General features: G+C 43.1%; 1 protein-coding gene across 1 annotated transcript in view; it reads left to right on the top strand.

Moving 5' to 3' along the window:
- The window catches only part of LOC134356561 (BTB/POZ domain-containing protein kctd15), an 88,853-nt gene that overhangs the window by 25,436 nt on the left and 38,791 nt on the right, over nt 1-24,626 (top strand). Inside the window, exon 3 of the mRNA XM_063067529.1 lies at nt 20,274-20,449. Coding sequence (XP_062923599.1) covers nt 20,274-20,449 — 176 coding nt within the window. The remainder of the gene's footprint in view (nt 1-20,273; nt 20,450-24,626) is intronic.

Below are 24,626 nucleotides of genomic sequence, written 5' to 3'. Positions count from 1 at the left end.
GTAGGTGAGGACAAGGGGAACTCTGTCCCTATGGTGGTGGCGGGAGGATGGGGTGGGAGCCGAAGTGCGGGAAATGGAGGATATGCGGGTGAGGGCATCATTGATGACAGCAGAAGGGAAACCACGACCCTTAAAGAAAGAGGACATTTGAGATGTTCTGGAACAGAAAGCCTCATCCTGGGAGCAGATGCTGTGGAGACAAAGGAACTGGGAATAGAGAATGGCATTTTTGCATGTGGCAGGATGGGAAGAGGTATAGTTGAGGTAGTTATGAGAGTCAATGGGCTTGTAGGAGATATCAGTGGACAGTCTGTCTCCAGAGATGGAGACCGAGAGATCGAGAAAGGGGAGAGAAGTGTCCGAGATCGACCAAGTAAATTTGAGGGCTGGGTGGAAGTTTGAAGTAAAGTTGATGAAATTGACGAGCTCAGCATGGGTGCAGGAAGCAGCACCAATGTAGTCGTCAATGTACCGAAGGAAAAGTTGGGGAGCATTACCAGAATAGGTTTGGAGCACAGACTGTTCCACATAACCAACAAAGAGGCAGGCATAGCTAGGGCCCATGTGAGTTCCCATAGCTGCACCCTTAGTCTGAAGAAAGTGGGAAGAGCCAAAAGAGAAGTTATTAAGTGTGAGTACCAGTTCCGCCAACCAGAGGAGGATAATGGTGGTGGGGAACTGGTGAAGTCTATTGTCCAGAAAGTAGTGGAGGGCTTTCAGGCCTTCTTGATGAGGAATGGAAGTGTATAAGGATTGGATATCCGTAGTGAAAATGAAGCGGTCAGGACCGGGGAACTGGAAGTTATTGAAGAGGTGGAGTGCATGGAATGTATCCCGGATATAGGTGCGGATGGACTGAACTATGGGTGACAAAATGGAGTCCAGGTAGGCTGATACAAGTTCAGTGAGACAGGAGCAGGCAGAAACTATGGGTTGAGGTCTTTTTGATGGGAAATGGAGGTGTATAAGGATTGGACATCCATAGTGAAAATGAAGCGGTCGGGACTGGGGAAGAGAGTGTGTTCAGAGATAATCTGAGGAAGAGCATGTGTTTAGAGATGATCTGAGGAATATCGTGTGTTTACGGATGATATGAGGAAGATTGTGTGTTTACAGATCATCTGAGGAAGAGCGTGTGTTTATAGTTGATCTGGGAAGAGCACGTGTTTATGGATGATTTGGGGAAGAGCGTGTGTTTATGGATGATCTGAGGAAGAGAGTGTGTTTAGAGATTATCTGAGGAAGAGTCTGTGTTTATGGATGATCTGATGGAGAGCCAGTATTTATAGGTGATCTTAGGAAGAGCGTGTGTTTATGGATGATCTGTGGAAGAGTGTGTGTTTAGAGATGATCTGATGAAGATCATGTGTTTATGGATGATCTAAGGAAGACTGTGTGTTCAGAGATGACCTGATCAAAAGCACGTGTTTAGAGATTATCTGGGGAAGAGCGTGACTTTAGAGATGATCAGAGGAAGAGCATGTGTTTATAGATGATCTGATGAAGAGAGTTTGTTTAGTGATGATCTGAGGAAGAGCGTGTGTTTATGGATGATCTGAGGAAGAGCGTGTGTTTAGAGATTATCTGGGGAAGGGTGTGTGTTTAGAGATGATCTGAGGAAGAGAATTATTTTCAGAGAACATCTGAGGAACAGCATGTGTTACTGAATAATCTGATGAAGTATGTGTGTTTAGAGATGATCTGAGGAAGACCGTGTGTTTATGGATGATCTGAGCAAGATCGTGTGTTTAGAGATTATCTGGGGAAGAGCGTGACTTTAGAGATGATCAGAGGAAGAGCATGTGTTTATAGATGATCTGAGGAAGAGCGTTTGTTTAGAGATGATTTGTGTGAGCGTGTGTTTCGACATAATGTGATGAAAAGGTTATGTTTATGGATGATCTGAGGAAGAGCGTGCATTTATGGATGGTCTGAGTAAGAGTGTGTCTAGAGATGATCTAAGGAAGAGCGTGTGTTTAGAGATGAATTGGGGAAGAGCATGTGTTTAGAGATGATCTGTGGAACAGCATGTGTTTAGAGATATTGTGAGGAAAAGCGTGTGTTTAGAGATGATCTCAGGAAGAGCGTGTCATTACGGATGATCTGAGGAAGATTGTGTGTTTATGGATGATCTGAGGAAGATTGTGTGTTTAGAGATGATCTGAGGAGGAGCTTGTGTTTATGGATGATCTGAGGGAGAGTGTGTGTTTAGAGATGATCTGAGGAAGACAATGTGTTTATGATCTGAAAAAGACCCTGTATTCGTGGATGACCTGAGGAAGTGCGTGTGTTTAGAAATGATCTGAGGATGAGCGTTTGTTTACGGATGATCTGAGGAAGAGCATGTGTTTAGACATGATCTGAGGAAGAGCGTTTGTTTACAGATGATCTGAGGAAGGGTGTTTATTTACATATGATCTGAAGAAGATTGTGTGTTTAGAGATGAATTGGGGAAGAGCGTGTTTTTAGAGATGATCTGTGGAACAGCATGTGTTTAGAGATATTGTGAGGACAAGCATGTGTTTAGAGATGATCTCAGGAAGAGCGTGTCCTTACGGATAATCTGAGGAAGAGCGTGTGTTTATGGATGATCTGGGGAAAAGTGTGTGTTTAGAAGTGATCTGAGGATGAGCGTTTGTTTATGGATGATAAGAGGAAGTGTATGAGTTTATGGATGATCTGAGGAAGAGCACGTGTTTAGAGATGATTTGTGGAAGAGCACGTGTTTCGACATAATGTGATGAAAAGCTTATGTTTATGTAAGATCTGAGGAAGAGCGTGTGTTCATGGATGATCTGAGGAAAAGCATGTGTTTATGTACGATGCAGGGAAGAGCGTGTGCTTATGGATGATCTGTGGAACAGTGTGTGTTTATGGATGAACTGAGGAGGAGCATGTGTTTATGTATGATCTGAAAAAGACCCTGTATTCATGGATGATCTGAGGGAGGGCGTGTATTTATGGATGATCTGAGGAAATGCGTTTGTGTAGAGGTGATCTGAGGAAGATCGCGTGTTTCATGATGATCTGAGGAAGTGGGTGTATTCAGAGAATTTTCTGAGGAAGAGCGTGTGTTTATAGATGATCTGAGGAAGAGCGTATGTTTATGAATAATCTGAGAATATGCATTTAGAAACATAGAAACACAGAAAATAGGTGCAGGAGTAGGCCATTTGGCCCTTCAAGCCTGCACCGCCATTCAGTATGATTATGGCTGATCATCCAACTCAGAACCCTGTACCAGCCTTCCCTCCATACCCCCGATCCCTTTAGCCACAAGGGCCATATCTAACTCCCTCTTAAATATAGCCAATGAACTGGCCTCAACTGTTTCCTGTGGCAGAAAATTCCACATATTCCCCACTCTCTGTTTTGAAGAAGTTTTTCCTCATCTCAGTCCTAAAAGGTTTCCTCTTTATCCTCAAACTGTGACCCCTCGTTCTGGACTTCCCCTACATCGGGAACAATCTTCCTGCATCTAGCCTGTCCCAATCCCTTTAGAATTTTATACGTTTCAATAAGATCTCCCCTCAATCTTCTAAATTCCAGCGAGTATAAGCCTAGTCAATCCAGTCTTTCATCATATGAAAGTGCTGCCATCCCAGGAATCAATCTGGTGAACGTTCTTTGAACTCCCTCTATGGCAAGAACATCTTTCTTCAGATTAGGGGACCAAAACTGCACACAATACTCCAGGTGTGGTCTCACCAAGGCCTTGTACAACTGCAGTAGTACCTCCCTGCTCCTGTACTCGAATCCTCTAGCTATGAATGCCAGCATACCATTCGCCTTTTTCACCGCCTGCTGTACCTGCATGCCCACTTTCAATGACTGATGTACAATGACACCCAGGTCTCGTTGCACCTTCCCTTTTCCTAATCGGCCACCATTCAGATAATAATCTGTTTTCCTGTTCTTGCCACCATAGTGGATAACCTCACATTTATCCATATTAAATTGCATCTGCCTTGAATTTTCCCACTCACCTAACCTATCCAAGTCACCCTGCATCCTCCTCACAGCTAACATTGCCGCCCAGCTTCGTGACATCCGCAAGCTTGGAGATGCTGCATTTAATTCTCTCATCTAAGTCATTAATATATATCGTAAACAACTGGGGTCCCAGCACTGAGCCTTGCGGTACCCCACTAGTCACTGCCTGCCATTCTGAAAAGGTCCTGTTTATTCCCACTCTTTGCTTCCTGTCTGCCAACCAATTCTCCATCCACATCAATACCTTACCCCCAATACTGTGTGCTTTAAGTTTGCACACTAATCTCCTGTGTGGGACCTTGTCAAAAGCCTTTTGAAAATCCAAATATACCACATCCACTGGTTCTCCCCTATCCACTCTACTAGTTACATCCTCAAAAATTCTTTCAGATTCGTCAGACATGATTTTCTTTTCACAAATCCATGCTGCCTTTGTCTGATGAATTCACCGCTTTCCAAATGTGCTATTATCACATCTTTGATAACTGACTCTAGGATTTTCCACACCACCGATGTCAGGCTAACCAGTCTATAATTCCCCGGTTTCTCTCTCCCTCCTTTTTTAAAATGTGGGGTTACATTAGCCACCCTCCAATCCTCAGGAACCAGTCCAGAATCTAAGGAGTTCTGAAAAATTATCACTAATGCATCCACTATTTCTTGGGCTACTTCCTTAAGCACTCTGGGATGCAGACCATCTGGCCCTGGGGATTTATCTGCCTTTAATCCCTTCAATTTACCTAACACCACTTCCCTACTAACATGCATTTCCCTCAGTTCCTCCATCTCACTAGACCCTCGGTCCCCTGCTATTTCTGGAAGATTATTTATGTCCTCCTTAGTGAAGACAGAGTCAAAGTAGTTATCCAATTGGTCTGCCATGTCCTTGTTCCCCATGATCAATTCACCTGTTTCTGACTGTAGGGGACCTACATTTGTCTTAACCAATCTTTTTCTTTTCACATATCTATAAAAGCTTTTACAGTCAGTTTTTATGTTCCCTGCCAGCTTTCTCTCATAATCTTTTTTCCCTTTGCTAATTAAGCCCTTTGTCCTCCTCTGCTGAACTCTGAATTTCTCCCAGTCCTCAGGTGAGCCGCTTTTTCTGGCTAATTTGTATGTTTCTTCTTTGGAATTGATACTATCCCTAATGTCCCTTGTCAGCCACAGGTGTACTACCTTCCCTGGTTTATTCTTTTGACAGACTGGGATGAACAATTGTTGTAGTTCATCCATGAGATCTTTAAATGCTTGCCATTGCATATCCACTGTCAACTCTTTAAGTATCATTTGCCAGTCTATCTTAGCTAATTCATGTCCCATACCTTCAAAGTTACCCTTCTTTAAGTTCAGAACCTTTGTTTCTGAATTAACTATGTCACTCTCCATCGTAATGAAGAATTCCACCATATTATGGTCACTCTTACCTATGACAAGATTGCTAACTAACCTTTCCTCATTACTCAATACCCAGTCTAGAATGGCCTGCTCTCTAGTTGGTTCCTCGACATGTTGGTTTAGAAAACCATCCCGCATACATTCCAAGGAATCCTCTTCCTCAGCACCCTTACAAATTTGGTTCACCCAATCTACATGTAGATTGAAGTCACCCATTATAACTGCTGTTCCTTTATTGCACACATTTCTAATTTCCTGTTTAATACCATCCCCAACCTCACTACTACTGTTAGGTGGCCTGTACACAACTCCCACCAGCGTTTTCTGCCCCTTAGTGTTATGCAGCTCTACCCATATCGATTCCACAGAGATGAGCTGAGGATGAGCGTGTGTTTAGAGATGAGCTGAGGAAGAGTGTGTGTTTACGGATCATTTGAGGAAGGCTGTGTTTATGTGTGATCTGAGGAAGAGCGTGTATTTATGGATGATCTGAGGAAGAGCATGTGTTTATGGATGATATGAGGAAGATCGTGTGTTTAAGGATGATCTGAGGAAGACTGTGTGTTTACGGATGATATGAGGAAGTTCGTGTGTTTAGAGATGACCTGAGGAACAGCGTGTGTTTATGGATGATATGAGGAGGAGCATTTCTTTATGGATGATCTGAGGAAGAGCGTGAGTTTATGGATGATCTGAAGAAGCTCGTGTGCTTATGGCTAATCAGAGGAAGAGCGTGTGTTTTTGTATGATCTGAGGAAGAACTTGTGTTTATGGATGATCGGAGGAAGAGCATGTGTTTACGGATGATCTGAGGAAGACAATGTGTTTCTGGATGATCTGAGGATGAGACTATTTAAGGATGATCTGAGGAGGAGCGTGTGCTTAGAGTGATCTGAGGAAGAGTGAGTGTTTATGGATGATCAGAGTAAGAGCGTGTATTTATGGATGATCTGAGAAGATTGTGTGTTTATGCATGATCTGAGGAAGAGTGTGTGTTTATGGATTATATGAGGAAGATCGTGTGTTTATGCATGATCTGAGGAAGAGCGTGTTATTGATGATCTGAGGAAGAGTGTGTGATTAAAGCTGATCTGAGGAAGAGCGTGAGTCTATGGATGATCTGAGGAAGAGCGTGAGTTTATGGATGATCTGAGAAAGAGCGTGTGTTTAAGGACATTCTGAGGAGCAACACACATCAAAGTTGCTTGTCAATGCAGCAGGCCAGGCAGCATCTCTAGGAAGAGGTACAGTCAACGTTTCAGGCCAAGACCCTTCGTCAGGACACAGGGTCTCGGCCTGAAACGTTGACTGTACCTCTTCCTAGAGATGCTGCCTGGCCTGCTGCATTGACCTGCAACTTTGATGTGTGTTGCTTGAATTTCCAGCATCTGCAGAATTCTTGTTGTTTGCGTTCTGAGCAGTAGCGTATGTTTATGGATGTTCTGAGGAACAGCATGTGTTTATGGGTGATCTGCGTAAGTGCATGCGTTTAGAGATTATCTGAGGAAGAGCATTTTTTTACAGATCATCTGGGGAAGGGTGTGTGTTTATGGATGATCTGATGAAATCATTTGTTTAGAGATGATCTGAGGAAGATTGTTTAAGGATGATCTGAGGAAGAGCGTTTGTTTAGGGATGATCTGAGGAAGATTGTTTAGGGATGATCTGAGGAAGATTGTTTAGGGATGATCTGAGGAAGAGCGTTTGTTTAGGGATGATCTGAGGAAGATTGTTTAGGGATAACCTGAGGAAGAGCGTTTGTTTAGGGATGATCTGAGGAATATTGTTTAGGGATGATCTGAGGAAGAGCATTTGTTTAGGGATGATCTGAGGAAGATTGTTTAGGGATGATCTGAGGAAGATTGTTTAGGGATGATCTGAGGAAGATTGTTAGGGATGATCTGAGGAAGATTGTTTAGGGATGATCTGAGGAAGAGCGTTTGTTCAGGGATGATCTGAGGAAGATTGTTTAGGGTTGATCTGAGGAAGAGCGTTTGTTTAGGGATGATCTGAGGAAGATTGTTTAGGGATGATCTGAGGAAGCGTGTTTGTTTAGGGATGATCTGAGGAAGAGCGTTTGTTTAGGAATGATCTGAGGAAGATTGTTTAGGGATGATCCGAGGAAGATTGTTTAGGGATGATCTGAGGAAGATTGTTAGGGATGATCTGAGGAAGATTGTTCAGGGATGATCTGAGGAAGATTGTTTAGGGTTGATCTGAGGAAGAGCGTTTGTTTAGGGATGATCTGAGGAAGATTGTTTAGGGATGATCTGAGGAAGAGCGTTTGTTTAGGGATGATCTGAGGAAGATTGTTTAGGGATGATCTGAGGAAGAGCATTTGTTTAGGGATGATCTGAGGAAGAGCGTTTGTTTAGGGATGATCTGAGGAAGATTGTTTAGGGATGATCTGAGGAAGATTGTTTAGGGATGATCTGAGGAAGAGCGTTTGTTTAGGGATGATCTGAGGAAGATTGTTTAGGGATGATCTGAGGAAGCGTGTTTGTTTAGGGATGATCTGAGGAAGATTGTTTAGGGATGATCTGAGGAAGAGCGTTTGTTTAGGGATGATCTGAGGAAGATTGTTTAGGGATGATCTGAGGAAGCGTGTTTGTTTAGGGATGATCTGAGGAAGATTGTTTAGGGATGATCTGAGGAAGAGCGTTTGTTTAGGGATGATCTGAGGAAGATTGTTTAGGGATGATCTGAGGAAGATTGTTTAGGGATGATTGAGGAAGATTGTTTAGGGATGATCTGAGGAAGATTGTTTACGGATGATCTGAGGAAGAGTGTTTGCTTAGGGATGATCTGAGGAAGAGTGTTTAGGGATGATCTGTGGAAGATTGTTTAGGGATGATCTGAGGAAGATTGTTTAGGGATGATCTGAGGAAGAGCATTTGTTTAGGGATGATCTGAGGAAGATTGTTTAGGGATGATCTGAGGAAGATTGTTTAGGGATGATCTGAGAAAGAGCGTTTGTTTAGGGATGATCTGAGGAAGAGCGTTCTCACCCAGTGGTTGGAATCTGGAACACATTGCCTGATTGCATGGTGGAGACAGGTAATTTCCACAGCATTGAGTACTTAAATGACCAAGATGGAAAGGCTCTGGACCAAGAACTAAGCATATGGGATTGATGTAGATAAAAGAGGGCAGCGTGACGCGTTGGGCTAAAGTTGCTGTTTCTGTGCTCTGTGACTATTTGATTAAAATATTACTGAGTAACGCATGCAAAATACTGGAGGAACTCAGCATGTCAGGCAGCATCGACGGAGGGGAATATGTAATCGCTGTTCTGTTTCAAGACCCTTCATCAGGATACCATTTCTTGAGTTCATCTTGTCTTGGTTTTCTCCTCATTAACCCTTAACCTCTTTATCAATTGAGGACCTCTGAATCTCTGCCTTAAATATTTTGTTCTCTCACTTAACTTGCCTAAGTTGCTTATAGCTTCTTTGTGTCCTCTTAATATCACATGATTCTAACTGCTTTTCTATCAAAAGCAAGTTTAGGAAGGTTAAATTTGGTTCCCTCATCAAAACCATTAATGTATACTGTGAATAGCTGGGGCTCAATCAGTGATATCTAGTTACTGCCTGTTTCCCAAGGATGTGTCATTTATTCCAACTCAGTTTTTTGTCAACCAATTTTCAATCCACTGGGGTTTAGATTTGCTCTTATATGGGTCTTCTTCAGAGACCTTTCTAAAAATGCAAATACACCATCTATATACTACTAAAACTCTCAGGCTCCGTCTGTCTGTCTGTCTGTTTGTGACCTCCAATTAGCACAAACGGTGCATTAGAGTGGCACTTTTTTTTGGCTAAATCAAATTAAAATGCTAACTTACAGAATGCAGGCAAAGTTCAGGGTTTCCAAAATTCAAATCATCCAAAATTCGTATAAAATTGCTTATTCGCCAAAAATCAACAAGCTGCCTTTCACCCGACACCTGATCGGCCATCACGGAAATCGGGACGCCACAGCGCGACGCATGCACACGGCCAGCCTCAGCAGCACCTCACCATACTCACAGAGCTGCTTCCATCTTCCATGGAGACCGCGACGCCACAGCCCGATGCATGCGCACGGCCAGCCTCAGCAGCTTGGAGGCTTTGGTGTTACTGCTTCCTATCTTCTATCAAGCATTAGGGTAAAAATATATGGATAGCCTAATTATGCCGCGTGGAAAGAGAATGGGGACATTATGGTCAAGCGATGACACCAAACATCGTCAGGAAGCGGCAAGGAGAGGGAGAGAACAACAACCGGATGAGGCCAGGGCTGCACGACTCCAGGATCAAAGAGTCAGGACAAAAAAAGATGAGAGAAGACGAGACAGAGGAGGAGAGGCATACACGTCTCCAAAATGACAATAGGCACAGACGGAGGAGAGAACAAGAATCCGATCAGGCCAGGGCCACATGACTCCAGGATCAGAGAGAAAGAGCAAATGGTAGAAGAAAGAGATGAAGAGACGAAGGATGAAAGGGCTGCGCGTCTCCAGAATGACAAAAACAGGCAGAGAAGGAGGAGAGAGGGAGAGACAGAGGAGAAAAGGAAAGATCAACTTGAGAATATGTGGCACAGAGTAATTATTGCGAGAGTTGCTGAAGATGACAATGGCCGCTTTTGACGACAATACCTCGACAGAGAAAGAGCAAGGCAAAATGCATGACTCGCATACTGTCACATTTCTGCTGATGTTGGTTCGATGACCAGAGTATGCCCTTTTTGTCGTGCCTTCCTATTCACTGGAGAAACCGCACATTTCTGCTGTATGAAGGGAAAGGTCAGGGTAGGCAATTTGCAGCCTCTACCTAATGAACTCCTCAATTTGTACAGCAAAGATGAACCTATTGCAAACGAGTTCAGGAAGGACATCAGACAATACAATTGCCTCTTCCAAATAACATCCTTTGGTGCCAAAGAAGTCATTCCAACTGGGAATCGATGGAATCCTTCTGTGATTATTCAAGGCCAAATCCATCATTACATCGGACATATAATTCCAGACCTGACCCAGCAAGCCCGATTCCTTCAAGTTTACTTCATGGATGTTTAATGTTCATTCTGGTCACATATTTGTCTTGCTATGTCTCTTTCTTCTTTAATAAGCTGAGTTTTTCTTCTTTAATTTCCAAATCAAAGAGATAGCAATAGCATTCAGGAAAATTTAATGTTCATTCTGGTCACATCAGATTGCATTACCCTTTTCTCAAAGGGTGCCCCAACGGGTCGCCCCGTTGTCTAGTATTCACTAGTTCTGACTGATCAATTCGACCAGCTGGTTTTTCAAACACGTTTTGTAAATCCAGGTGATTCCCTTTTCCAAGAGATATTTTCTTTGTGCCCTGTTATCATATTCTTTATAATAAATCTTATTAAATTCCTTATTACTGATGTTAGGATGACCAATTTGTAGTTTCCTATATTCTTTCTCATTTGTTTAAGTAGTAGGATTACACTTCAAAATTCAAAGTGAATTTATTATTAAAGTACATGTATGTCACCATATAAAATCAACTAAGGTAATAATAAGTGAATAAGCAATAAATAACAAGAACATGAGATGATGAGCCATTGAAAGTGAATCCATACATTGTGATTGATCAGTGATGAGGTGAGTGAAGTTATCCTCTCTGGTTCAAAAGCCTGATAGCTGAGGGGTAATAACTGTCCCTGGACTTGATGGTGTGGGTCCTGAGGCTCCTCTACCTCCTTCTTGATGGCAGCAGTGAGAAGGGAGCATGGCCTTGATGGTAGGGTCCTTGATGATGAATGCTACTTTCCTGCAACAGTGCTCGATGTCGATGTGATCAATGGTGCAGAGGGCTTCATCCGTGACGGACTACATTTTGTAGGCTTCAGGGGCATTGGTGTTACCATATCAGGCCATTGTACAACCATACAGCATTGAGATATAGGAGCAGAATTAGGCCATTTGACCTATTGCATCGCCTCTGCCATTTCACCATGGTTGATCCAATTTCCCTTTCAGTCCCAATATCCTGCCTTCTCCCTGTTTCTCTTCATGCCTTGACCAATCAAGAATCTATCAACTTCTACCTTAAGTATACGTAAAGACTTGCCCTCCACAGCTGCATGTGGCAAAGAATTCCATAAATTTACCACTCTTAGGCTAAAGAAATTCCTTCTTCATGTCCGTTCTAAAAGTATGCCCCTGTATTCTGAGGCTGTGTCCTCTGGTCTTAGACTCTTCCACCATAGGAAACATCCTTTCTACATCCACTCTATCAAGGCCTTTCACCATTCGATAGATTTCAAAGAGGTCACCTCTCATTCTTCTGAATTCCAGTGAATACACAGGCCCAGAGCCATCAAATGCTCTTCATATGACTAGCCATTCAATCCTGGAATCATGTTCACGAACCTCCTTTGAACCCTCTCCAATTTCAGCACATCCTTTCTAAGGCTACGTCCACACTTGACCAGATAAATCCATAATTGAAGCTTTTTCTCTTCGTTTTGACCCTCCGTCCACACTGAAACGGCGTTTTCCTCCCCCGAAAACAGAGCTTTTCTAAAACACTCTCCAGAGTGTTTAAATCTGAAAACGCCGGTTGGCCATTGTAGTGTGTATGGGGTAACCGGCTATTTTTAAAACCGCTGTCATGACGTACCAGAACAAATGGTGGCAGCAGCGCGGTATTTCATTGTTTTCTTGAACACAACCTCCAACACCACAAATGTATAACAGCCTAACGTAACATTGTATGGAAATACAAGATACACTGATGCAGACATGTTTTATACATTTAACAAGGTGCTTTATTAATGTATTGCTTGTGCAAGCATTCAATAGATGCAATTGTCACTCTTGCCCAGGAACTCGTTTTATTGCATATGTTAAATACAGCAAAATAATACACAAAGACATGGCAAAAGTAAAGGCAATTAAATGAGGTAACAGCAAATTTCACTTTTGCCCAGTAACAAACCTTATTGCATTTAGTTGTAGCTGTCGTCCCTTTCATCAGTGAAGAGACTATGGCTGTAGGAAATGTTTCTGGACAAACGCGCACCAAGTCTTTCATTTGGCAATTTCCTTTTAAGTTTTTCTAGTCTGTACCTGGACAAACGCACACAAAGTTTCCTCTTCGCTCGTTTTCTGTGTGTCCTGTGCGTGCCCAGTAGGAGGAGATTCGCCCAAATATCCATTCTAATGTGGATGGAGGTATTTTCAAAAATGCCTGGTGTGATGCCTATCGTTTTTATGTGAAACCGGCATTTTCAAAATTACCCAGTCTAGTGTGGACGTAGCCTTAGATAGGGGCCCAAAACTGAGGCCTCAGACGGTGCTTTATAAAGTCTCACATTACATTCTTGCTTTTATATTCTAGTCCTCCTGAAATGAATGCGGACATTGCTTTTGCCTTCCTCACCACAGACTCAGCCTGCAAATTATCCTTTAGGGAATCATGCGCAAGGACTCCCAAGTCCCTTTGCACCTCAGTTTTTTGTAATTTCTCTCTATTGAGAAAATAGTCAACCCTTTCATTTCTTCCACCAAAGTGCATGACCATATACTTCCCAACACTGTATTCCATCTGCCATTTCTTTGCCTAATCCCCTAAATCTGTCTAAGTCCTTCTGTAGTCTCTCTACTTGCTCAAAACTTCTTGCCCCTCCACCTATCTTTGTATCGTATGCAAATTTTGCAAGAAAGCCATCAATTCCATCATCCAAATCATTGACATATAACGTAAAAAGAATCAGTTCCAACACAGACCCCCTATGGAACACCACTAGTCAGCGGCAGCAGTTTGAAAAGGTTCCTGCTATTCCTGCTCTTTGCCTCCTGACAATCAGCCACTGGAACCCTGGAATGGGGTTGTAGCTTGTTAAGCAGCCTCACGTGTGGCACATTGTTAAAGGCCTTCTGGAAGTCCAGGTGCACAACATCAATCGATTCTCCTTTGTCTATCCTGCTTGTTACTTCTTCAAAGCATTCCATAGATTCATCAGGCAAGATTTTCCCCTAAGGAAACTATGGTGACTATGGCCTATTTTATCATGTACCTCCAGGTACCCTGAGACCTCATCCTTAATCACTTCCAACATCTTCCCAAAGATTGAGGTCAGAATAATTCGCCTATGGTTTAATTTCTTCTGCCTCTCTACCTTCTTGAAGAGTGGAGTGATGTTTGCAATTTTCCAGTCTTCTGGAACCATTCCAGAATCTGGTGATTCTTGAAAAATCCTTAGTAATGCCTCCAACAGTCTCTTCAGCCAACTCTTTCAGAACTCTGGGGTGTACACCATCTGGTCCAGGTGACTTGCTTTTCAGACCTTTCAGTTTCCCAAGAACAATCTCTCTAGTAATGGTAACTTCACACACTTCATGACCCCTGACACCTGGAACTTCAACCATGCTGTCAGTGTCTTCTACAGTGAAGATTGATGCAAAATACTTGCTCAGTTTATCCAGTATTTCATTGACCCCCGTTACTACTTCTCCAGCATAATTTTCCAGTGGTTTGATATCCACTCTTAACTCTTTTTTACACTTAATGTATCTGAAGAAACTTTTGGTGTCCTCTTTAATATTATTGGCTAGATTAATTTTGTATTCCACCTTACCTTCTAATGGCTTTTTAGCTGCATTCTGTTGGTTTTTAAAAGCTTCTCAATCCTCTAACTTCCCACTAATCATTGCTCTATTACATGCCCTTTCCTTGGCTTTTACATTGGCTTTGACTTCTCTTGTAGCCACGGTCGTGTCATCTTTCCTTTAGAATGCTTCTTCCTATTTGAGATGTATATATCCCATGCTTTCACTTGCTTCCAGAAATTCCAGCCATTGCTGCTCTGCCATCATCCCTGCCAGTGTTCTTTCCCAATCAATTCTGCTATCTCCTCTCTCATGCCTCTGTAATTCCCCTTATTCCACTGTAATAGTGATAATCTGACTTTAGCTTCTCCTCCTCAAATTTTAGGATGAATTCAATCATATTTTTATCACCTTCCCCTAAAGGTTTTTTTTTACCTTTGGCTCTCTAATCAATTCTGGTTCACTGCACAACACCCAATCCAGAAAAGCTGATCCTCTAGTGGGCTCAACCATGAGCTGCTCTAAAAAGCCATCTTGTAGGCACTCTAGAAGTTCCCCCTCTTATATCCAACATCAACCTGATTTTCCCAATCTAGCTGCATATTGAAGTCCCCCATTGCAATTGCAACATTGCCTTTTTGGCACAGATTTTCTACCTTCCTCTGTAATTTGTATGTTACATCCTTACTACTGTTTGGGGAGGTCTGTATACAGCTGCCGTTAGGGTCCTCTTAGCCCTGCAGATCCTTAGCTCTATCCACAATGATTCAACACCTCCCAACCCTATGTCACCTCTTTCGAATGATTTGATTTCACTTTTTACCAAGAGAGCCACACCACCCTCTCTGCCTTCCAGCCTATCCTTTCAATTCAATGTGTATCCTTGGATATTAAGCTCCTAACTATAATCTTTCAACCATGATTCAGTGATGCCTACAACATCATATTTGCCAATTTGCAACTGTGCTTCAAGTTCACCTGCCTTATTCTGCAAACTGCACGCATTCAGATACAACACCTTCAGTCCTGTATTCACCCTTTTTGATTTTGTCACACCATGCTCAACCTTTTAATTCCTAACTTTGTCTGAGGTCTTACCAGCATCTGCATTCACAACCTCTCCACTAACTGTTCTGGCCTCTGGTTCCCATCCCCATGCAAATCTAATTTAAAACCCACCATGTAACATTAACAAACCTTCCTTCTAGGATAATAGTCCCCCTCCAGTTCAGGTGCAAATTGTCCCTTCTGTACATGTTCTACCTTCCTTGGAAGAGAGGCAAATAATCCTAAAATCTTATGCTTGCCCTCCTACACGAACTCCTTATCCTATTAATCTGGAGGTGACATCAGATGCACGGCAACTCTGGCAGGGTCTGCAAGACATTACTTCCTACAAAGTGAAACCCAATAGCATGAATGGCAGTGATGCTTCACTACCAGATGAACTCAGCGCCTTCTATGCCCGCCTTGAAAGGGAGAACACAACTACATCTGTGAAGATCTCTGCTGCACCTGATGACCCTGTGATCTCTGTCTCAGTGGCCAATGTTAGGCTGTCTTTAAAGAGAGTGAACTCCCGCAAGGCAGAAGGTCCCGATGGAGTCTTGGTAAGGCTCTGAAAACCTGTGCCAACCAACTAGCGGGAGTATTCAAGGACATTTTCAAACTCTCACTGCAATGGGCGAAAGTTCCCACTTGCTTCAAAACGGCAACAACTATACCAGTGCCTAAGAAGAATAATGTGAGCTGCCTTAACGACTATCGCCCAGTAGCACTCACATCTACAGTGATGAAATTCTTTGAGAGGTTGGTCAAGACTAGACTGAACTTTTGCCTCAACAAGGACCCGGACCCTTGCAATTTTCCTGTTGCCACAATAGGTCAACAACAGATGCAATCTCAATAGCTCTCCACACTGCTTTAGACCACCTGGACAACACAAACACCCACGTCAGGATGCTGTTCATCAACTATAGCTCAGCATTTAATACCATCATTCCCACAATCCTGATTGAGAAGTTGTAGAACCTGGGCCTCTGTACCTCCCTCTGCAATTGGATCCTCAGCTTCCTAACCGGAAGACCACAGTCTGTATGGATTGGTGATAACATATCCTCCTCACTGATGATGAACACTGGTGCACCTCAGGGGTGTGTGCTTCACCCACTGCTCTACTCTCTATATACCCATGACTGCGTGCCTAGGCATAGCTCAAATACAAACCCCATTTCCAGACGTTGGGATATTTTCCAAAATGCAATAAAAACAAAAATCTGTGATATGTTAATTCACGTGAACCTTTATTTAACTGACAAAAATACAAAGAAAAGATTTTCAATAGTTTTACTGACCAACTTAATTGTATTTTGTAAACATACACAAATTTCGAATTTGATGGCTGCAACACACTCAACAAAAGTTGGGACAGAGGCATGTTTACCATTGTGTTACATCACCTTTCCTTTTAATAACACTTTTTAATTGTTTTGGAACTGAGGATACTAATTGTAGTAGATTTGCAATTGGAAATTTTGTCCACTCTTGCTTGATATAAGACTCCAGCTGCTCAACAGTCCGTGGTCTCCATTGTCTGATTCTCCTCTTCATGATGCGCCATACATTTTCAATAGGAGATAGATCTGGACTGGCAGCAGGCCAGTCAAGCACACGAACTCTGTGAATACAAAGCCACACTGTTGTAGCCCATGCAGAATGTGGTCTGGCATTGTCCTGCTGAAATAAGCATGGACATCCCGGGAACAGACGTCCAGTTCCATCCAGTTCATCCAGTTCCACCTTCAGCTTTTCAAAGCGGATTGTTAGAAGCTACATCTGGATGCACTTCTCATAGTTGTAGTTGTCAGGGACACTGGAGGTCTCCCTACCTTCCAACATCCTGAAAGAGGAGCATTGCTCTGCCTACTTATCGTCTCCACTATCCTAATTGAGCAGATATAAAGAGGAGAAGGAAAGAACGAGCTTTTCTTTGTTTTGTTTTCTTAGAGTGAACCTCTGTTCTCTGAAGCCTCACAGAGCTAAAGCCTTAAGATCACCACTCTGCCTCTTTCCACTCAGATGATGGCCGCTGTGCTTACCATGTCTTTCTTTAATGTGCTCTCACTTATCAATCCCAACCGCTGATTGACCGCTGATCAAAGCTCTATTACACTGCCACGAACCACGCCTGCTTTTTATCCTCCTTTCCCAACCTCTGATGTCTGGGTTGGCCATTGGTTAAAGCTCTATTACCAGTAAATATTTTCACCAATGCACATCCAAAAAAGGTTAGATGACACTCTGAATCTTCATTAAATTTTGGGAAAGTAGAGGTGCTGTTTTTCTTTCTTTATAATGGCACTTACATGCTGAACTCGGGAGTGCCAGCATTGCAGAAACTCCTGAGGAGTCTGGGAATGAAAGGGTTAACAAATGGGGAGCATTTGATGGCTCTGGGCCTGTACTTGCTGCAGTTCAGAAGAATAAGAGGAAATCTCATTGAAACCTATTGGATATTGAATGTCTGATATTGAGTGGATGTGGAGAGGGTGTTTCATATATTAGGGAGTCTAAGACCAGGGGACACAGGCTCAGAATAAAGCAAGGTCCATTTAGAACAGACAAAGAGGAATTTCTTTAGCCAGAGGGAGGTGAATCTGTGGAGTTCATTGTCACAGACAGCTGTGGAGGCTAAGTCATTGAGCATATTTAAAGCAGAGGTTGACAGATTTTTGTTTGGTCAGGATGTCAAAAGTTACGGAGAGAAGGCAGGAAAATGGGGTTGAGTGGAATAATAAATCTGTCATGATGGATGGCAGAGCAGACTCAATGGGTGAATGGACCAGACAGTTCACTGTCTGTTTCCATGTACTGTACATGTGAATCTGAACATGTCATAATCCTGATTGATTGTGAGGGTTGGAATGTGACCTCTCAGCCAGGAGGTCCAGGTTTCAGGCCTTGACTGACGTCTCTGGTGTTGGTTGTGAGGTGTGAGATGCTGTCTGAGGCATGTTTTCTTTTAATTTTGACTTATTTGGTAGTGATTTCCACAGCGTTCAGAACCTTTTAGTATGACAGAGAATATTCTGGAATTCTGCCCGTGTGGAAGATGTGAAAGAGTTGTAAATGGACTGTAAATTTCCTGCTTGTGATTGGGGCAAGAATAGGGAGACAGTTACTGATGCCAGCCTACCCACCATCAGGGACGTATATGCAGCAAGGTGCCAGAAAAGAGCCAGTAACATCATGAAGGATCCCACCCACCCTGCTCATGGACCGTTTGTCCCTCTCCCATCGTGGAGGAGGCTATGTAGCATCCACACCAGGACCACCAGACTCAAAAATAGTTACTTCCCCCAAGCAGTAAGGCTGATCAACACCTCCACCCACTAACCCACCTCCATACCCGCAACCACCACTACTTTATCATTTCCTGTCAAAGTCACGATGTACAGACACTCCTGTGCCTAGTGTCACTTTTTTTTCCACTCTCCTTTACACTTGTGTAGTGGAAATGACATTAAGCAATCTTGAATCTTGGTGCCATTACATCAGCCTTCCAGGGACAGAGTGTGTAGAAACAGGACCCTCAGACACTGAACCATTTCCACGATCCTTGCCAAGACCCATTGCCATTTACTTTTAGCTCATTTCATAACTCCTCCCATACTCTAACACTGATCTTCACGCCAGTGAACGAACCGGATGGTTTTGTGAAAATGGCCTTCCCTGATGGGCCGCTGGTTTGTCAACACACATCAGTGATTTTATTTCCAGCAGCAGCAAACAGACAGAATCTCCAAAATCTAATCAGATAGGTCACTGTCAATCACTGTTTTTCCTAATTTGCCATATTTTTATGAATAATGAAATCAGAAGAAAATGCAGGAGAAGCTGTTGCATTTTGTGGCTGTCTGATTTTTCTGCCTGGTTTTGCTCACTGTCATGGAGATACCCTCTGACTGTGAGGATTGGCCTCAGATCAGTGTGATGATTGACTTCAAAACAGCACACATTCTGAAAGCTCAGGGAGCGGGAGAGAGAGCAGCCTGTAGTGAAACCATTCTGGGATACACATCTCTGGCTATCTGCCCACCCACCCTCTGAGCTGCTGAGGGAATCATGACATGTGAGCACAGTGAATCAGCGGTAATGAAGATGTGTCTTTCAGTGGGGTCTATAGACTTCCATTTTATGCTGGGCCATTGCTACACGCGCTTACGGACTGCCTTCACAACTTGCTGGGATCTCTCATCTCAGTACTTTGAGACACGTTTTCTTTTGTCCCCCCAGCGAGAGTTTTCTGCCTAGCAAGCAGTCTGAAACAAACACAAGAGATTCTGCAGATGCTGGAACTTGAGTAACGCACACAAAATACGGGAGGAACTCAGCATTTTCCTGCTTGACCTGCTGAGTTCCTCCAGCATCTTCTAAGTGTTAGTCCAACACTAAAAGATTTAGATTGGATTGGCTTTATTTATTACATGTATATTGAAAGATTGAAACATACAGTTTAGTGAAGTGCTTCGTTTATGTCAACAACCAGCACAGTCCAATGATGTGGTGAGGGCAGCCCACAAGTGTCACCAAGCTCCAGCCCCACCATAGCATGCCCACATTTTTCTAACCCTGACCCTTTAGAAGCACCACATGGTTATAGGGAGAAGATACAAACTCCTTACAAACACGAGGAAATCTGCAGATGCTGGAAATTCAGGCAACACACACAAAATGCTGGTGAACGCAGCAGGCCAGGCAGCATCTATAGGAAGAGGTACAGTCGACGTTTTGGGCCGAGACCCTTCGTCAGGACTGACTGAACTGAAAGAAGAGGTAGTAAGAGATTTGGAAGTGGGAGGGGGAGGGGGAGATCCGAAATGATAGGAGAAGACAGGAGGGGGAGGGATGAAGCTAAGAGCTGGAAAGTTGATTGGCAATATTGGAACAAGGTGTGGTGAAGTCGAGACAGTTGATGTCCCCTCGGCAGTTAGCAATATTGTAGCACTTTCCAGCTCTTAGCTTCATCCCTCCTCCTCCTGTCTTCTCCTATCATTTCGGATCTCCCCTCCTCCTCCCACTTTCAAATCTCTTACTATATCTTCTTACAGTTAGTCCTGACAAAGGGTTTCGGCCCGAAACATTGACTGTACCTCTGCCTGGCCTGCTGCGTTCCACTAGCATTTTGTGTGTGTTCCTTACAGACAGTGCTGGGAATTGAACCCTGATCACTGATTGCTGACGCTGTAAAGCTGTAGATCTGTAAATCTGCATCGTCGTTACTTTGATTCTGTCTGTGTTGTGTTTTCAGGAGGGAAGAACAATGTCTCGGCTGTCTCTGACCCGCTCCCCTGTGTCACCTGTGGCATCTCAGGGCATTCCACTGCCAGCTCAGCTCACCAAGTCCAACGCTCCTGTTCACATTGATGTTGGTGGGCACATGTATACCAGCAGCCTAGCCACCTTAACCAAATACACAGACTCCAGGTAAGGGTTTGAATCTGAAATCGAGGCACAGGCAGTCATCATCGGCAGAGGGGTTTATAGTTAAAACACAGACATTTGCCAGTGGATTCTGAGCAAAACTCACCCAAAATGCTGGAGGAACTCACCGAGTCAGCAACATACATGAAGGGGAAGAAACTGATGACATTTGGGCTGAGACTCCTTGCTCAAGACTGAATCTGATTTTGATCAGTCATAACTTGCAAATCAGGTAGGCTGGTCACTAGTTAGGACTGATCAAAATCACCCTTTTTGCATTACTTACTTAATTTGATTAAAAAAAACATATTTTCTTTTGTAATTTTTAGTTTTTTGTTGTTATATATTCCACCGTATGGCTGCCACAAAACGACAAATTCAGAAGAGGACAAGGCCCTTTGACCCATAATGTTACCGAACGTGATGCTTAATTAAACTGATTCCCTTCTGCCTGTACTTGATTCCTATCCCTGCAGTCACTGCACGTATTCACGTGCCTAACAGCCTCATAAGCACCATTATGGTGTCTGCTTCCACCCCTCGCCCCAGCAGTCCGTTCCACGTACCTACTGCTCTTGTGAAAGACAACTTGCCTTGTATGTCTCCTTTAAATTTGTCCCCTCTCTCCTTAAGTACAAATCCTCTGCTATTTGCTGTTTCTACCCTGGAAGCGATTCTGACTGTCTCACCCTATCTATGCCTCTCAGAATGTTATAATCTTTAATCAGATCTCCCCTGCTTCAGATAAAGCAATCTAAATTTGGCCATCCTTACAGCGCACACCCTCTAATCCAGGCACCAGTCTGATAAACTTCTCCTGCACCTTCTCCAAAGCCTCCACATCCTTGCTGTAATGGGGTGGCCAGAACCCTATGCAGTACTCCAGCTGCAGTCCAATAATATTCACCTGTGCCCTGACCACTCTTGCATGTTAAAGAGCTTTACAAAATTGTTAAGTATGATTTTTCTTCAGTACAACCAGGTTCACTTTTTTAGATCGTGTTTTGATTTTCAAAATGTTCTGCTTTGGCCTCAACATTGAATTCCAGCATTTTCTCCGTGACACGCTGTAGGCTAACTAGCCTTCACTGATTTCTGCTGCCTTCCTCTCTTAGACATTAGTGTCATATTGTAGATGTCCAGTCCTTTAACACCTAGGGATTTTAGTAGATTCTAGCCAATGCAACCACTACATCAGAGGCCATTTCATTCAAACTCGATAATTCAAACCATCAGGTCCAAGTTCAAGTTTATTGTCATCTGTACGTATATACAACCAAATGAAACAATGTTCCTCTGGACTACAGGGCACCCACAAAACATATATCACACACAGCACATAAAGCAAAATATTACCATAAATTAATAAAATATAATTCAAAATGCATGTAAAGCGCAGCACAGGTAAACAGTAAATAGTACAGTAACTAGCTCTCTGTCCTGATGACGTGACCCTGGTGGTGGCAGGGTATTTGTTAGTCTCATAGAATGAGGGAAGAAGCTGTTACCCAGTCTGACAGTCCTAGACCTGATGTTCCTGTACCTCCTCCTTGATGGTAGTGGGTCAGTGAGATTGTGGGATGGGTGGTAGGGATCCTCAACAATGCTTTGGACCCTTCACCTGCAACGCTCCCGGTAACTGTCACAAATAGGGGTGAGGGAGACCCCAGTGATCCTCTTGGTGGAGTTTACTATCCTCGGTAGGATTTTGGAGTTCAGTGTCCTGCAGCTCTGTACCAGACGATACAGGCAGACAGGGCACTTCCGATGGTGTTCCCGCAGAAAGTGGTTAGAATGGGGGCAGGGAAACTTGCAAGCCTCAATCTCCTCGGTTGGGGGGCGGTTACGTTGGACTTCAGTCACATTAGCAAGTGACAGGGGTGGTTTTAAGTTGCTCACTTCCTGGTTATCATCATTATTCAGATGTTTTCGGTATCTTCTGCTGGGAATGATAATAAAAAATAATCTTTTAGAATCTCTGCTAGTTTTTTAATTTCCATGATTAATTCCTCAGTCTAAGGAACAAATGTTTAGAAAATCTCTGCTTTTTTACTGTCTGGTTTTCTCCCATAATTGATCTCCTCGCCTTTTATACAGCGGCAAGGCACAGGCCCTACAGCCAGACGGATGAAACCTAATCCCTTATGTTTGCACGTGATGTACATGCCACCATTCTTGGGTTATTTATGTCCCAAAGAGCCTTTTAAACATCTCGATTATGTTCACCTGCACCACCACTCAGGCAGTTTGTAACAGTCACTAACCACTCTGTTTTAAAAAACGCCCCATTCATCTCCCTTGAATTTTTCCCCTCTACCCTTAAATGCATGCTCCCTAGTATAAGGTATTTCAACCCTGGGAAAAGCTGTACTGGCTATCGGCTCTATCCATGCTTTCTATAACACATCATTCTTTTAGTGTAGATTTACCCTGCATGTAATCTGTCCCCGCTCTGAAAGTATTTGATGGGACAGTCTAGAGATATGATATGAACTTTTTACTCTCCTCCCATCCGGTAGGCGCTACAGGAGCCTCCGCTCCCCCACCAGCAGGCACAGGAAGAGCTTCTTCCCTGAGGCTGTGACCCTGCTGAACCTCTCATCACAGCGCTAAGCAGTATTGCACCCATATTGTACTGTCTCAGTACTTTTATATTTGTGTGCTGTAGCACTTACTTTTTATTCACAGTTATTTTGTAAATAACACTATTCTTTGCATTTCTGGTCAGATGCTAACTGCATTTCATTGGCTTTGTATCTGTACTCGGCACAATGACAATAAAGTTTAATCTAATCTAATCTAATAAGGGACGTGAGCTTGGTCTTGTAGCCCTCTATCTTAGGCCTTAAACAGCCATTCGTCTGTCACCAGCTTACTCTTCTCCACTTGTCTTGGAGACCGACGTAGATTGATTCCTAGAATGAGATTGATATACTATGGGGACAGTGATGAGGGTTGAACCTCAGAAAAATTAGTGTTTTTTTAATTGAAGCATACAGTCTGATGTTTGAATCAAATGATTAACCTGTTGAATGCTGAAGGTTACGTCTCTCACTGGAGAGTCTCGCGCCAAAATGTGTTGTTCAGCATAGAGTTGAACAATTGGGAGAGAGTTGAGGAGAACTATCTTTAATCCGAATGCTGTAAATGCATACCTTGGAAGGCGTGAATGTTTAGATCTCTGAGATCTATAGGTTTTTAGACAATTGGGGATTCAGAGAATATCTGGAGAAGGTGGTCAAGATGTGGGTTCAGTTATGAGCATAGTGAATGACAGCATGTTCATATGACTTCCTTCTGATTATATTTCTTCTGTTTTGGACAGACAATGGCCACAAAATGTCTGCTCTGATCTTTATCACTATGGCTGTGTTTTTTATTCAGAAACCAGTGGTATTGGGAGTGACAGAAAAAGAGAAAAAATTGGAAAATAAAACCCCAGGCATATAAGGGACTGCTTATTGATTGTATAAAATGGTAGCATTGATTTCTCCAAGTCCTCGCATCTCTGGAGAAATGATCATCTGCTCAGACGCTCCTATAAAATACCAGCCTCTGGTGTGGAGAGGTTGCATTACCATTTATTTCCAATGGATTTGTGACCACTTTCAAAGTAAAGCATTGGATTTAATCAATGCCCCTGCAGGTAGCAGTTATCATGGTTTCAACCAGCGGTCCACTGAGGATATTTTCACATATCCATTTCCACATGTACGCTGATGATAGGTCTATCTCACCACCATTTCCTGATGCTTTCATCATCTCTAAATAGCAGGCTTTTTTGTCTGAGAGCCGGCACTGGATAAAACACAAATTTGATACAGCAAAAGACTGGAAAGTTGAAAGCCGTCATCTTCAGTTCCCATCATTAGCTCTGTTCCAAACCACTGACACCATTCCATTCTGAATCTGAAACAGCTATATTGGATATTGGACCCAATTTCTCCTCTGAACATTCTGCACCTTAGATAGACTCGATTATACCAACTCATTCCTGATCACCCTCCCTCATTCAAACACCCGTAAACTTGACAGTACTCTGCTGAACTTTTTCCAACTTGAAAGGTGGCATTTATCATTGAGGGTCCCGTACCCAGGTCATGCCACCATCCAAGGCATGACTGAGGTATTTGAAATAATCTTTAGCATTAAGTGTTGTGATTGACCCAAGTCAACCTCA

Source organism: Mobula hypostoma, chromosome 14, assembly GCF_963921235.1.
Source record: "Mobula hypostoma chromosome 14, sMobHyp1.1, whole genome shotgun sequence".
NCBI lineage: Eukaryota > Metazoa > Chordata > Chondrichthyes > Myliobatiformes > Myliobatidae > Mobula > Mobula hypostoma.
The sequence above is the reverse complement of the archived record's forward strand: the minus strand, read 5'-3'. Positions and strand labels throughout refer to the sequence as shown.